Source organism: Ixodes scapularis, unplaced genomic scaffold (genome assembly GCF_016920785.2).
Source record: "Ixodes scapularis isolate PalLabHiFi unplaced genomic scaffold, ASM1692078v2 PGA_scaffold3__209_contigs__length_174095766, whole genome shotgun sequence".
Taxonomy (NCBI): Eukaryota; Metazoa; Arthropoda; class Arachnida; order Ixodida; family Ixodidae; genus Ixodes; species Ixodes scapularis.
In genome coordinates, this window is record NW_024609868.1 from 143,281,634 (window position 1) to 143,298,061 (window position 16,428).

Here is a 16,428-nt window from a genome sequence, read left to right on the forward strand (position 1 = left end):
TCTCCCGTCCTTCGGGCATTGGTGTCGTGTCACGTGTGTCGTGTGTAGTGAAAGGGGGAAGAGAGATTTTCGGGGAAAAGAGATTTCCCTTCCCCTTCCCAGCAACCCCCTCCCCCGCATTCCTCGCTCCCGCAGGGGGCAGGGCAGATGGGCCAGAGAGGGTCCGTCGGGCAAATGGGAAGGGGTCTTTGTTTGAAAAGAACCTGTTTTAGTATAGCCTTCGTCAGGACTTAGAAGCTGGTCGTCTCCGATCATTGTGAAATCCGGTTTGGAATCGCGGTGCTGCAGCGCTGCACTTGATCTGTTCTGAAGTCCCAAGACAAGGGAACTCGATTAAGGTATGTCAAAGTACTTCTGTTTATGGTATATTCACTAACTGCGGCGTCAGAAAGTGTTTTAGTTTGAGCGCGGTCTCTAGCTTCCAAAGCACGCGCCATGCTCTATTCTTTTTGGCACTATGGTTGCTTATTTTGTTACGCAGCACAGAGACCTGATATTCAATCGTATCGAGCAAAACTCCAGTTCTACCGATCGCTTATTTTTTGTGTTTTGCAGACCCTGGCAGGATCGTTTTACCATAAAGGCCTCTTTACATATGCAGCTGAGAGCTACAAGCATAGCGCTGACCTAGCGCTAAACGCGTGCTGACGGGAGCTTTCACCAGCTGTGTATCACACCGTCAAAACTGTTGCTCATGGCAGACGAAAAGCAGCTCACGACACGTGAGCAGCTCTACTTCAGCGCTTCGCTGCGTGTGAGAACCGGCCTTAATGGAGACATTCATTCGGTTGTACAGACTTTCGCGTTGATGGCGGGAGCTCGTTCCGTCACTTTGAAGCATAGTTTGGGCACGCACACGCTGGGTCTGTAATTCGCAGCGAACGGTCTACTAAAAATATAATATTGCGCTGGTCTGCTGTCAACAGATCGCATGTTAGATGTGAACCATTGTAGCACTTTTGTAGCCTATTTGTTATTTTAATGTGTGTGTTATGTCTCATACTTTTGCTGAGCGATCGGGTATTTCATGCTGCCCCTGTTGCTAATAATCCAAATTCCTCGCAAACAGGCAAGAAGCTGCAGGTGCCCCAATAAACGGTGCTTGGACCACGACCGGTTTGAACAGCCGTCCCAGTGTTCAAGCCATCGTCGACGCAAGTGCACTCTTCGGAATCTGGCCTTATCGTGGAGTCTACCGCTCAGGAATTTTGACTTTAGTCATCCTTGAATGCGATGTGTATTTACGAGGCAATAAAGCTACGTTTAACCTGAACTGGACGATTTCGTTTTGGTGATTTGTGGCTGGGGACCAAATGCAAAGGTTGAACCTTTAGTCCCAGGGGTCTAAATCCAACGGCGCAACGTTTAGACCCAGGGGTTCAAGTGCAAGGGCCTAACGGTTGGTCCTCGGGGTTCATTTGAAACGGTGTAACAGTTAGTCCTTGGGGTCGAAGTGCAAGGGCCTAACAGTTCGTCCTCGGGGTTCAATTAAAACGGTGTAACAATTGGTCCCAGGAGACCTAGTGCAAGGGCCTAACAGTTGGTCTTCGAGGTACAATTGAAACGGTGTAACAGTTAGTCCTAACGGTGCTAGTGCGAAAGACTAATAAGGGGGGCGCAACTGTTACTCCCCTTACCGTTAGTCCCCGAGGGGACTAATGGTTGTGGCAACGCACTTGCTCCCTTCGGGGACTAAGTCGCGCTCCCTTTTTTCTTAGAGTGTAAGAGGTCTCTGTCACCGTTTTTATTGTATATATATTTGTGAGATGTAGAATGTAGACCTCATCAGCCCAGACATGGAATTGAAAGAATCGTCGAGATATCACCAGCTAAGTACAAAACGAGCGCGTTGGTAACAGTAAATAAACATGAGGAAGTCTTGGTTTAATTTTAAGTGGAAGTCTTCGTTGTCCGTCCCCCCTTTCTGTGTATCTTCCTCATGTTTAATTAAATATCACCATCCTTTCAACATAAGCGCAGCCAACAACATGATCATAGTACGTCCAACGCTGACATGACGTTACCCGCACCGCACTGCAAGTCCAGTGCGGCCGCGGCAATGTCGCGATTCAACGCGAATAAGGCATTAGTCAAATGAAATTGTTTACAACGAAGGTGATACAATAATGAACGGAAACGAAAGCGACCTCACAGTGGTACGGCCTCTTGTGTATCGTTTAGTTGCGCAAGTTTACCTCGTGTTTAAATGTTTTTTTTTCTTTTCAGTCGATTGATTTTGTGAAAAACAAATAAACGTGTTCCATCTGGTATACTTGTGTTTCACACCATTATTTACGTGACTTACAAAGCAATATGCCGCATTCGTTACTTGAACTTACCGCCGTGTCATAAGTCGCATATCATTTTTAAAATGAAATATTGACTTATGTCGCGTGAGGTAGAGTAGAGCGTTACTTTTTAGTTTTGGGTATTGAATAACATACATTAGTGTTCATGTTAGCAGTTTTATTTATTCCATATGGAGCAGGCCGTCGAGCCATCCCCGTTATAATAAAGAGTAACGACAATAATATACTCCAAAGCACCTTCATTAGGCATTTTATGAGACGGATACAAATATTATTGCTAGAAAAAAATATGAATATAGGAATATATTATAAATTTAGAATGAACCTTGTGCTTTTTTTTTTTTTTGTTAATTACATATACGCCCAATGCGTCGTGTTTTGACAGGAATGCGAGACAAGCTCAAAACTAATGTGAAAGTTTTTTTTTCTTTTGTCTTAGAATAATGAAAGCGCCAAGGCCTCTATAACTAGCTTGACTTTGACGAAACACGTTCAGATTACGGGCCCAAATACCGACTTCGTCGGACTACCTTATCGACACACGCATCGAGTTTCGGCTCAAAACCAGTGCGAAATTCTATTCAGAGGAGTACAAAAAGCGCATTCCAAAGTGTTTGAATTCTACCCTCCACCAAGCCGCCTTAGACCAATTCCTTCGAGGCATTCCTTACCGACAACGGCCTGGCTAACGCTTTTAATCGGGAGTCTCGGGCAATAAATAGGCTCCAACACGACGGCGGCGCCGCCGACGGAGGGCCCCCCATTTCGAAACGCGCCGCCGTCTTGGTGTCCTACGAATCGACAGAACGACGTGGTCGGCCGCGCCAATTAGAGCCCGTGTCTTTCGCCCCGTCACTCGAGCACGATCTCGGCCCAACGCCGATCGGAGTCGATTGCTTCGGAGCCAATGAGTTTTCTTCGGGCAGCGAGACGGTCCTCCAGATTCCGGAGACGGGCTAACGGCCCTGCAGCGCGCGCCGTGCGGTGCCTGCCGCAATCGTAAATCTGGGCCCGGGCACGTTCCCTTCGAACGACTGGGGCCCCCTCCTCGGGGCGGGGAATTCAAATCGGCTGGGCGCTCACGACTGCGCGGCCGTTACGCCCAAATGGAACGAGATATATATTCAGGGCGACGGCAGGGAGGCTCCTCCGCGCCGACCCGTTAGGAGACGGGCCTGTGCACGGAGCCGGAGAATCGCCCCGCGCTTCCCCGATGCGAGAAGCCGTTTGCGTCGAACGAGCGAGGCAGAAGAGGCGCACGGTGTTTTGCTATAGAGCCGAGTTGGGCTCCTCCGGATGAACGACGAGGGCGCCCCAGAAAAGCGCTTGAGGACGGGGATGCCACCCGAGCGGCCATTGTCCCTTCGCCGATCGTGGACGCGCGACTTACGGTCTCCGCCATTTTGGTGCAACTTGTTAGCCATTGGAATCGCCGCGCCACTCGATAAGAAGAATGAGGAGCCGCCGGCGGGACGGGGAATGCCGTTACTAAGAATGGTCAACACTGTAGCTGCACGAGGTTTGTGCAGCCTCATCTGTTGGGGAATGTTAAAGAGTACACGTCACATCAGTGTCTGTAGTATCTGTGAGTGGGACGTGCCAAAGCTCGAAGTGCACCAACATTCTTTAGTATATATTTGTAGAATTTTGACTTGCCTTTAGGAGAAGGTTGTTTCCCCATCAATTGCACATATTACGTGTGTCAAATGGTCTTCTGCCGAGAATAGACTTTATTCATTATCTGAAGCCCATGTTTTCAGTCTCATTAAAGAGCTTTTGGGTCCTCGCGGCTGGAAGCATATGGAATTGTTCGCATGAGAGCGGAGTTTCAAACCCTATTTGCTCTTGTTTAGAATGAAAGGAAAGTGTAGTCATCTTATTTTGACACAGGGTATATATGCTCCGAGAAACTGAGGGAGACGAGGAGAATACATAGCGCGGTGATGTCAGAACGCCGAGCTCCAACTAGAATGATTGGAATGCTTAGTGGGTAGACGTAAAGCTATAGGAGCCTTCGTCTTCGAGCGCGTTCGAATGCAAACGCGGAACGCTGGACGCCGGCATTTGGCAATCGAACGCGCTCGAAGTGTGAAGGCCCCTATCGTAGTCTCCTCTATACTCACAAAGCCTGGCAGTTCGACGACGGAGCCATAGAATGCCCGGTCGCGGATTTGGAGAGCGAGGATCTGGTAGCACAGAGCATTTCTCAGGAAACCTAGACGTCAGCGCACAGCTTTTGCAACGGCGAAGACCCGAAACACACTTGTTCGCTCGGGAGAAGTGGCTCCTCTCACGTGGCTCTCCACTCATCCGTTGTCTGCCGCTCCACCTTTTCCATTTCGGCGGCCGCTGCTCGTGGTGATCTGCCAGGAATTTGTCGGTATAAAGGAGGCTATGCTTCTACGCACAGTTGCGTTTGAGAGCGTTTGAGAGCGCTTGAATGCGTTTGACTGCGTTGCGGCTGCGAGAAACCAAGGCATTCCTGCTATTTACGTTGTGCCAGTGACTCGCGTTCGTTTCTCGACGCAACGCAGTCAAATGCACTCAAACGATCTCAAATGCAACTGTGCGTAGAGGCCTTTAGTAGAAACAATGGCAGCTAGTTTTGCGTCTATCCACTAGTCATTCCAAACAGAGCTCGGCGCGTCGATGAAACCTGGCCTTGTAGGTGTGTCTCGGAAACTTCGACCGAATCGACGAGCACAGTTCAATACGATACTCGACTGCAAACCTGTGTAGTATTGCAGGGCCGACCGAGGACCTCTAGTGCGTGTTCCAAATAAATTCGTATATTTTATTTATTTATAATATATATATTAGATCTAAATAAGTACAACTTCTTTAGAAGTACAACTTCTTTAGAACTTATATCTGAAGCACTATTTTTCAACCAGACTTTCCCAATGAAAAAATTCACAAAAACGCGTTCGCGATCCTTTTCTTCATTGTGAAATTGCAGCGTTAGTTTTGGCTCCTCTTTCTACGCTCTTGTTGAGTCTGCTTGTGCGTTCTCGTTGTGTCTGCTTGAATCTCAAGTGATAACAATGAATTACAAATTTAAAATGTTATGAGCAGCTCGTGCTCATATTATTTTAAATTTGTAATTCATTGTTATCACTTGAGATAACAATCCGCCGGTCACACAACACAACTGACAAGAAAAAAAGAAAAACGAGAACAAAAACCGCAAAAACACAAGAAACAGGAGAGAGGGTAGCTGAAGACACTGCGAGATTTCAACAATTGCAAAAGCTTAAAGAGAACGGTATGAAAGGAGGACGTGGCAACCCTTACATGGCGTCGCGTGCCTGGAAGGCTGTGAGACTAGAGGTAGTGTTCACTACATTCCAAGTAAAATGCCATTCCGAATATGACGATTTACTAAATTAATTAAAATAAAACTGCAATTTTTTTTTCTAGTTTTTCTTTTCATACATGGTCAGTGAGTTCGAAGTTTGAGCCATCAACGTCTACGTAGTTGTCCGCATGATAAGTCGGGCATCTCTCTACGGGGAAATGATTCAAAGGTACTAAAGTACCGCTTGAACATCCCCTGCGTTTGCTACAAGTTGTTCCCAGACACGCATCGCGATGCTCTGAGGAAACGGACAAAAGAAGGGCTGCTCACTTGTCGTAGTCCGCCTTGCAGAAGAGCTTCTTGTCCCTGGAGTAGCAGGACTGCTCGAGGGGCGCGTGGCACACGGAGCACTGGAGGCAGGACTCGTGCCACGAGTGCTCCATCACGCGCAGGATGTAGCGGTCCACGATGGGCAGTCCGCAGCCGGCGCACAGGGACGCCGACGTGGCGCCGGCCTCCGCCGCCGACGAGTCTTCGACGCCTACTCCGGGCAGCAGTCCCACGCCGCCACCGGGGGCTCCGGGCACCGCTGTGCTGGTCGCCTTGCTGCCGCCGCCCGTCTTGCGCATCCGGGCTTCTACACCTCCTGCGAGCGACAACCAGAAGTCCGCGTCCAGCACAGCATCTGGCTTCCATGCACCCTTCCCCTTCACAGAAAATGTGTGTGTGCGTGTGCGTTTGGGGGGAGGGGGGTGGGTGGCATTGACACACGTAAAAATATTTGTAGCCTGGTTTGACCGTATACACATAACAGAAGTTTTGCCCAGGTAAAAATCAGTCCATCTGGAGCGAATTGATTTCAACTGAGTACAGCAGCTAGCGAGACTTAACAGGTTGTAGCTGGGTCAAGCTATAGGACCAGTTCCATTTTCCATCTCCGGCTGGAGCGACTATAGTGGAGTCTGAAACACGTGTCCCGCGACTCACTGAGATGCTCAAGCACCAACGGGTTCTTTTCCCTGTTTCCATGTCTCAAGCGCTATATGCCTCATAAGTGGTTGTTTAATGTCGTCGGCACCTTTAAGCTCTAAACACTTTGCCCTTATAACACGTGGTCACCCATCTCTGTCTATTCCGTTTTCTTTTCGACGGAGTATTTTTTCGTCTTAATATTTGCTTCTCAGCTCTTTCTCGTCTTGCTCGCCTGTACGACAAGCGCGCTACAATGCTGTAAGCGCGAGCTCTTCAGAACTCACCTTGGCTGCACGAACTCCTGCTCAGCAGGAGAAACCTCGGGAGATAAAATTATGAACTCTGCTTTCTATCAGTCAAAAAGAACCATTAAAACAACACAACTGTTTCATAATTCTGCTATAAAAATTATCAGGCAAGCTAAAACTCTCTTATGAAGTTTTTCCTAGACATATGTTGATTTATTAATAGTTCCCGAGTGAATTGAGCGATACGACAGTGACAGTGCGCTTTCTTTCGTCTTCTATCGAAAATTGAAAACACATTAGCGGCGGGTTTGCCACATAAGAACAAACTGGTTTTTCCAGTTTTTTGTTGTTGTCCCAAAACTTAATACGAAAATATTATATTTTAGGGGGAAAAAAAATGTCACCTTGCTTTTATGCTGCAAACGCGCCGCTAACGTGCTTGCATATTAGCTGCACATTTGAACCCCCCCCCCCCCCCCCTTTCCCTGTCCTGCGTTGGCCCTCGACCTTTTTGGCGTGGGCCATCTGGCCCCCCCCCCCCCCCCTCCCCCGTCCAAATGAGTTTTAAACCCTTGGAGTATTAGCCCCGAGAGCGAACACAAGCGTCGCTGCGGTTGCCGCGCCCTGATTGGGCGAGGTGTGCCGTGACGTCAGGGAAAGGACTCCGCTTCGCGATCTCGCATCCGGCTAGTTTCCCTGCCCCGGTTTTCTGGTTTGGCCGTTGTGTGCTGCAAGCACTTCGAGGAGCGGGACCTTTTTTACCCGGTGTACAAGACGCTGGGTTAGGCCGATACCGACGTGCTTCCGTACCTTCTATAAGCGTGCTTGTCACTATTACCGTTATAATTGGGTTACAAGTCCCGAAAGCTATCGGCGAAGGCAATTCCGCCATGAACCTCCCTGTCGGTCCAGACGACACAAGGCAATCGTGCGAGGGGTCGGTGGAGCGGCGGGGTCAGACTGCTGAGTCAGACTAACTTTCGGCTGTAGAAACATACACGCACTATTTTTGTTTAAGAATAATAGAACCCACTAAATCCCAGATTAACAACTTTCGGAAAATATTTCCGTTTTTTGACTCGCATCCCCGCTTAGGTTGAACGGAGGATAGTCCCTGATAGGAAAAAGGCTAACTGGCTCTCTCCCGCAGCACGCGCTCCTTTCCCTCCGTCATGCACCGGCTGCGCGTGCACGCTCACGGGACACCCACGTGTTATCAAACGAAAAAAGCTCGCACCGGGAAGGGGGGGGGGGGGGAGGGGGGGGGGGGGGGGCGAGAAGACATTCTTTCGTGACTTTAGTTGTGTAGACGCTTTCTTCAGGGCGCCGCCATAACCGACCTTCCGTTTTTGTTTCCTCTTATTCCGTTCGCTCCACTTCATCATTACCACAGCAGGACAGGTTATTCCAATTTTAAGTGTTACTGTGTCCTTCTCCTCACCATAGGCCCTTGTGGAGGCTCGTCAACGCCCGCTTCAGTGGCTTGGCATCTCGGAGAGACAAGAGAAGGTCGGCTATGGCAGCTCAATATGGCGCGCGCTGAAAGCGTCTGTACTGATCTAAACGAGGTAGAAGGCCTTAGAGCGATAAGCTGGCAGCTGAAAGTGACCCCCAATTGGCCGCCACCGTGTTGCAGATTTTCATCATTAGACACGTGACCTTACAGTTTTACGTCCAGACTTTAACGAAGTACTACGCGCAAATAATTGCTGAGTGATCTTTAATAACAGTACCGACGAGACGAGTTATGTTTCGTTCGTTTTAAGCTGAAAATGTGCATTTACGACAAAAACTCGGGCAGATTCGCAATGCCTTCGCTAGGTGCCGTCAGCAACTGTGCTATATTTTGGGTTTTTATCGGAACTAGACACTGATCTCTGGGGCTAACAGTATTAAAAAATTACACCATCTTCCCGAGGGGAACCATGGGGTGATGCGGAGCACCGTTCCATCACACTTCATCGTGAAGAACGGAGTGAAGTGGAGTCAACAGGCGGTGAACTGAACGCGCGCAGAAATTGGTTTGCTCTTTATGTTTATACAGCCTTGATGGAGATGCGCTTTAACGGGTAATCGTTCTCTTAGCTGTAGATGAGAAATTTAGCCAGTGCAGTACAACCGCTAACCAGGGATTTTTAACGTGCATCACGCAGTAGTGGTCACACGAACGCGTGCCGGTACGAAACTCATCCAGATCAAAACGGGCGGGGGCGGCGGGGACTCAAGCCCAGGATGTTCCCAGCGCAAGCTTTCGCTCCACGCTCCGAGCTGAGACGCGTTAGCCCACTCGGCCACTTCCTCCCCTTGAACGCGCGCAGCGCGCTACCGCTGCTTATATTTACACTTGAAGGAGAGGAGACTAGAGGAGGAGAGATGCGCTTGCGCGTGCTGTGTGAGTAGAAGCGAACGCACGCGAAGTGCACGCAGCTGGTAGAGAAGAGAGAGCGGAGAGAGTAACGCGCAGCTGTTGGAGAGAGGGAAGGAGGAGAGTTGCGCATGCGTAGTGTGAGTGCGGACTACGACGCCGCTGGACATAGACCCGAGCAAAAGATGCTCCGCATCTAAAAAATAAAGTTTGTCATGTTTTTTACAGCGATCGCGATACAAATCTCGCCTCAGTTTTGCGTAAAAGCCTCATGATTGGTATGGTCACGTGTCTGGTGGTCAAAATTGTACAACATGGCGGCGGCCAAGGGGGGGTCACTTTTTCCTGGTGAACGGGATACCAGTTTATTGCTCTAAGCCTCTCTACCTCTCTGACTGACATGCAACTGAGAATGTGAGCAGCGTAGAAGGTGCCGGATATAAAAATGCGATATTGTTGAGCTTTTTCCCTCTAGGCACGTTGTTTATGTCGGATGCACTCCATATTGCATCGTCATTTTCTGTGGGGGCATTTCCAAGGAGTGGAGGAAATCGTGCGCACGGTTTCAGCGGCGCCTAGGCTGGGAGAGGGCACACGTGCCCGTACCTGTGACTGCATTGCCCGAGAACGTTGCCCCCGAGTGCAGCAAGCGTATGCCTCATTCGGTACTGTGCCTCAGAAGCACGGGTACAACCGTCGTGTTTTAAAAAAAGGTTTGTTTCGTGTAATAAGATTTCCGTTCTCCTTTAACGACAAGCATACACTGAGGTAAAGGCGCCTTGCCAATCCCTAATATTCACCATCTATGCCTCTCGTTAGCTATAAGCAAATCTCTTCAGAGATAAAAAAAAAAAAAGAACTGCATGAAATGTTTTCAGAAATCGGAGACATTTTATGGTTCAGCGTCGTCGCCGTGACCGTTGTTCAAATCAGGGATTCCGGCCGGTCTATTGCCGGCGCCGACGTCGCGGCAGACTCAAGAGGACGTGCTGTATCCCACACCACTTGAACGTTCCGGTCGCTGCACGTGGGAGTGCCAACGTTCCCACAGCGCGAGGCCGGGGCTGGACCACTCGACGAGTCCGCGATCGAACCCCAAAACACGTGTAGGCACACAGGCTCCCCTCTTTCTTCCTGCCGTCGGAGGGGGTCCGTAGGATCCCCCCAACCTGGATGCACCCTGCCAGCATGGCGGGGACACCGCGTTCTTGATGACATCTTCCTTTTGTGCCTCGTACGTCCGCCGGGAGGTTAGGCGCATTTTCGAGAGACCGGTGACGGTGTTCGTTGGCAGGGGGAATCAAGGCCGATCATTCTTCATTCCGGTCTTGCCACTCAGGTTCGAGTATTTGGAGTATCAGTATCCACTCCGGAGTCTGCAAACGGCAGCGTGTCCTACAGGCGGGGGGATTCCAAGAAAAGTCGGACCCTCGGCACAAAATTGCGTCAGAGGAAGCCAGGGGAAGTGGATGACTATAGTGGTTTCCATACGGGGATATGAAACCGGGCGCTGCATATTTAAGTCAAAATAGTTTTACAAACAAAAGTAATGTATTCACGTACGCGTATGCGATTTAGGAGCAGGTACGACGCACAATGCAGAAGAATTTGAACGAATAAATAAAGAGCGTAATAATTTCCTTTACTTTTATATTAAACCTCGAGATAGAAATAATACCTCTCGAGTCCTTCCTCACCTTTATCAATATCACTCCATTTAGCGAGACCATTTACTTCAATTTATCGTAGACTCAGTATGAAACCACTGGATACAAGAACAATTTCAGTGATCAAACGTCTCTCTACATATTTATATTTACGTGTTTTGAACTTATTACGCACACACTCTCTTTTTTATAAGCACGAAAGCAATAATTATGGAGGTAGATCATATTTTGCAAACTTTTCTATTGATTATATGGCAGACTAACTAATGATTTAATAATGAGATAGACCAGAAAGGCTTCACTGAAAACCATTTCCGTAGTTGCTCCGTGTGAAAAGGGTAAAATAAGGTAAGTAAACGTACTTCGTTCACTTTTAGTGCGCCAAGTACATTTGAGTACACTACTTTTGTCAAGAGTTTCTACATTAATAACTTACAAATGTGACATTCGGTAGAGATTTCCCAGTGTACACATATTTGGAATATAGCAGAGGTTCGAACAAGAAATAGTGCCATTTTATTTTGTTAAAACGCTTACTATACCGCTACACCCAATCACGACAGCGGGTAGCTAAGTAGAAAATGTACACATACACCCGTGAGTGATATGAAGATGAACAGCCCTCTTCTTGTTTTTGACGCTCCTGCAAGTTTTGGAACAAGCTCTGTTCCAGAAGAGGGCTGGAACGCAAAGTTTAGACCCCAAGCCACGTACCGTACCATTTCAGACGTTGAGAGTTAATATAGCTTTAGGGAGCCGTAAAACAGGCAAGAAACCAGGTAAGGTGTTCACGTTCATATTGCCGGCGGGTGTACATAAAGAATGAAATAGGTTTTGATACATAATCCGTCAATACTTGACGTTTGCTCTTTTAATATTTAGTTCGAGTACGGTAATAGTTGCAGGTACTTAGACCGCTGGCACAGAGTCGTACCTGTTGATGGGGCCATTTTTGGGTCTAATTAACTTTACCTTTAGCGAGTTGTCGAGTTTGTCGAACTTCAAACTCAGTTTTCCTGCATTCAGTGCGAGCGCTACCAACCCGTTGCAGTTACCATTTCTAGAGAATGTTAGCCTTCGGAAAGCCGAACACGTTCATGCACACGCTGGAACAATCGGATGCACGGACATTAAAACGAGCGGGACGGCCATACGAATTATATAGACTATTGTCAGACACAGTTTAAGGAACTTTATGTTTACGTTTCTTGCTTCGCGAATTGGTCTTCAAGGTTCCCTCAAGGCCGCAGTATCATTGGCTGCAAAGCAATAACATACGCTCCGGACTCGCTACGCCCCGCTTTCTTCAGTTGCCAGATACAATAGTAGCCAACACAAGAACGAGACAGTCGAGAATATCAAGTGACGCACGGCGAAAAAGGGAGGCGGGGATACGTCTTCATAGACTTTCGTGCGCAGCGGTGACGGACCCTGGAAAGCGGGATGGCTCCACATTAGAATGTCATGGGGATATTCTATACACTCTAGAGAATGCCTGCCTGCGCGTCTGCTTACTCGCAAAACACTCAAAGAGCCAATCTCTGCTATCTAAGAAATCAGCTGAGCGAATGATGAGGCAGAGCATTCGTTTAGACCAAAAATGGATTCTGCGCTGTGGTATTAGCCCCGAGAGGTTCGCGTGGCGCCCCCTTATGGCGAACCGGGGTGACGTCACGGCGAGGAGAGAATTTTTCCCCGACTCGCCCCGCTCGCCTGGTGGAGGCTGTGGCGACGCTAGCTGTCGGCGCGCTCGTTTCTGTATAATTTTTTTTCGGCGTGTTTTTCGTAGGAAGCGTAAATTTTTATATTAGCCTTCATTGAGGCATGGCCTGTAGCTACAGGCGAAACTTCAACCAACATTTTAAGCATGGCTGACAGGGCAGGCAAGGCATGAATCACAGCTGGTGTATGAAAATAAAGAAATATGGCCACAATTGCAGGAGAATCACTATAGATTTACATCTCGCACAATAAATGCTGCTGGTGGTCTGAATGAATTCCCAGGTTATGTATACTATTTCTTTACCTTACTTTTTTTTTAAACAAGATCGCCGAAGCAGAAAAGCTGCATGCGGCTCGAGCAACATACTGAATACAGGCTGGGCCATGGGGAGAGAATCACAAGTAAAACAGCCCAAGTGCAGGAGGAAAGAAAAAAAAAAAACAAGGAACATTTATAATATAAGTGTCTCGCATTTGACCTTTGCTGGATTCGGATAGTATTTCAATGAACTACACGGGTGATATCTGTGCACTTGTTTATATGAACCCTCAAGTAATGTATAACAAACGTAAGCGAAGGTGTCTAGCTCGTTAGTCCCTTAAGCCCTAAAATTAAGATTTTACTTAAATCGAATTGTCCTGAACCTAAAATACCCGAAGGTTTTCTCACGCAGACTGTCGCCCTTCACAGGTTCTACGTTTTCTGCTACTATACCCGTTTTCACCTCGAGAAAAAAACAATATTTGCGCATCGTTCGTACGCGCCGCGAAGTAGTTTTTACGATTTTTGGTCATGGAAGAAAAAAGCGTTGCTTTCGGTGTTTGAAATGTTTACGTCTTGATAAGATAACACTCTTATGTTATCTTATCACCCGTAGATATCTTAATTATCAACATAAAAAGGGAACTTAGTAATGGTCCGCGAGGAGTCGGACTTCTTTTACTGCGGTTCTTGAGGTGAAAACGGGTGCTGCACCTATCACTGGACAGACGTTCGAATGCTTGCTTTTACTCCTGTTTTCCTCCGTTGTCAGAAAGTCCAGCTGTAGGGAGTTTGGAGGTTGAGGAAGCTTTTGGGGACCTGCAGCAGTGTCTCTTTTAATTGGAAATGACAATTCAGACAAAACGGTGTATTTTCCGAATTCCCAAGGCTGGAATAAAGAATGTCAGGAATAAGTATAAACATTCCAAATGACGGCACTATTGCTGTGCATATTTTGGGCAGTTCAATACATATCATACAGGCAACTGGGGGCAATTCGGCCGTTTTTGCTGCTACCAAACAATCTAATTTCCAGTAATTGTGCATCTTCTAAGAAATATGCCTGCATACGTGTTTAAACTATATAATCAATTCACGAAGAAGCTACATTTATGTAAAACAACCCTGTTCCATGAGCACTTCAAAGATCATCTAACGCAGGGCCTTCAAAAAATCTGTGAACCAGCGCATGCAGAGTGGCAGCGCAGAGTCGGGGTCGCGAGCTAATTAGCCGACCACCCAAAGGCCCATGATATAAATGCCACTTCAAATGCCTTGAAAGCGGGATGTAATATCGTCCTAAATCATGAACGTGCAAGGAACAGAATTTCAGCGTCTGAAACACTTGCGCCACCGCTTCACTGACCCCTCGCAAGATTGCCTTGTGTCGTGTGGACGGACGGGGAGGTTCATCGTTGTAATTGCCTCCACCAATAGCTTTCGGGATTTGTAACCTAATTTTAAAAGTAAAAGGGACAAGCAGGCTTATAAAATGTACGGAAGCACGTCAATATCGGCCTAACTCAACGTCTTGTACACCGGGTAAACTAAGTCCAGCTCTTTGAAGAGCTTGCGGAACACAACGCCAAACCAGGAAACTGGTGCTGGGAAGCGAGCGGATGCGAGATCGCGGAGCGGAGTCCTCCCCCTGACGTCACGGTACACCTCACCCAATCAGGGCGCGGCGACCGCAGCGACGCTTGTGTTCGCTCTCGGGGCTAATAACGCAATGCAAGCATGACTCTTTGTGTTGATTAATGCCACAGCGCAAACGTTATTTGTAGGTCTTAACGGATGTTCCGCCTCATCATTCGCTGAGCTGATTTTATAGATCGCAGAGATTGGCTCTTCGAGTGTTTGCGGGTAAGTAGACGCGCAGGCGTTTCTTAGAGTGTACATTCAGGTGATGCAAAGGGGGCAGGTGAATGAGAGGGTGAGGATCGGGCCCTTTGAGCGCTAAAAGACACGGACACTTGTTTACTTTATTTCGATTAACAAAGCAGGACGATCTAAACATTTCGTGTCGTTCCCGGAGAGGCAGCAGAAATCAAACTTATCTAATATCATCTTAAACATCAATTTGTGCTTTAAAGATTTTTTTTATGAGGTCGACAACTGAAGCAGGACAAATCATTGTTTTAGCCTTTCCTACGAGAAAATGAACAAGTATCTAACAATTGTGGGCCGTAACTGAAGACCTTCACAAAACGAAAGAATTGACGGAAGGGATCTCGTCGACTGGGCAGATTAGAACTTTACGTCTGGCATTAATATACAGCAAGATATGACGCAAAAAAGTACAGCGAAACGTAAACGCTAACAATATTCAACGACATAGAAATATAATTCGGGCCATTTAAATCATATGCTCTTCCCCGAAATAATCGATGAAATATTATTAAATTTGCTCTTTCACGTGTCAAAGTCACTAAACACCTCAGAATGTTGAACATGGTTAAAACCAACTCGCCCAGCTTACTACTCTTCTACCTCAGAATGATTGGACACGACCAGCTCCAATGAATACAGCATCACACCGCAGCCAATGGGGTATCATTGCCACCTGACGGTAGGAAAGGTGAAGCAACGACGAAGCGACTAGTGCGTCGCCATTAAGCGTGCCCTGACTTTCTTCAGCCACCAGGCATCTTCAGACACTGAGCACTGATACTTTACGACGTTATAACGACGGATGTAAGAGACACTCCCTCTTAATCATAGAATATGTTTCAGTTTTTCAAGCTGAGCTCAAACGAATAAGTCTCGTATTTGCGATTGCGGCGTTTAGCGCTCAAACTCAACTCCCCCCCCCCCCCCCCCAATCAATCTATTCGGACTCACTCGCCATATTCATCTCTGGTCGATAACGTAACTTTGATGCGGTCCGCATTCCAGGCTCAATCAATGGCCACCGGCGCGGGCTGGCCGTCGCGCCCGTCGCCGGGCAATCAACCCAGCGAGGCCCCCCAGATTCCGCTGTGCCCGGACAGTCGGCGATGGTCCCGTGCGGACGGCTGATTAAAAACAAAGGCGCGGCCTGCAGTCAAGGCGGCCACCCGGAGCGGCGCAGACCCTAAAGGGGAAACAATGGGAAGAGCCTAGCCCGTATCGACCGCCACGTTCTCTCCCTTCCACCCCTTCCCCACCTTCTTTTTTCTTTCTCTGCCTTCCGGCTCGAATCAATGAGCGTGGCATCCTCCCGTCGGATGCCGCCGTAGTTAGCAAACTCCCAGTACATTGCCGATACGGTGCCTATGCAGGTACCAGGTCGTCGCGACTTCTCATGGGTGCCAATAGCACCAACGTATCAATCAAGTGCGAACATCAGTATCGTGTTTGTCCTCATGCGCCTAATCAATTAAAAACGAAAACAAAATCTTTTTTGACAGAGCGAACTGAAAGAAAGCGAGACTTCCCCGGTACTTTTAACGTAAGCATTCAGACAGCAATTTTCTATTGCGTTCATTTTGGCCGATAAAAGACAGTTGACCTAGTCACGTTCGAGTGTGATGTCATTTATGTCAGTAGACAAGCCTCGAAGAAAGGATGACTGATAGTGATCAACCTTGTTATTCCACAGCACGT

At 47.9% G+C, this 16,428-nt stretch overlaps 1 protein-coding gene across 2 annotated transcripts in view; it reads right to left on the minus strand.

The window, feature by feature from the left end:
- LOC8043875 (LIM homeobox transcription factor 1-beta) overlaps positions 1 to 16,428 on the minus strand; it is a 264,573-nt gene that overhangs the window by 186,954 nt on the left and 61,191 nt on the right. For both annotated transcript variants that reach the window (XM_040222320.3, XM_040222321.3), the window contains one exon: positions 5,938 to 6,253. In XM_040222320.3, coding sequence (XP_040078254.1) covers positions 5,938 to 6,253 — 316 coding nt within the window. The remainder of the gene's footprint in view (positions 1 to 5,937; positions 6,254 to 16,428) is intronic.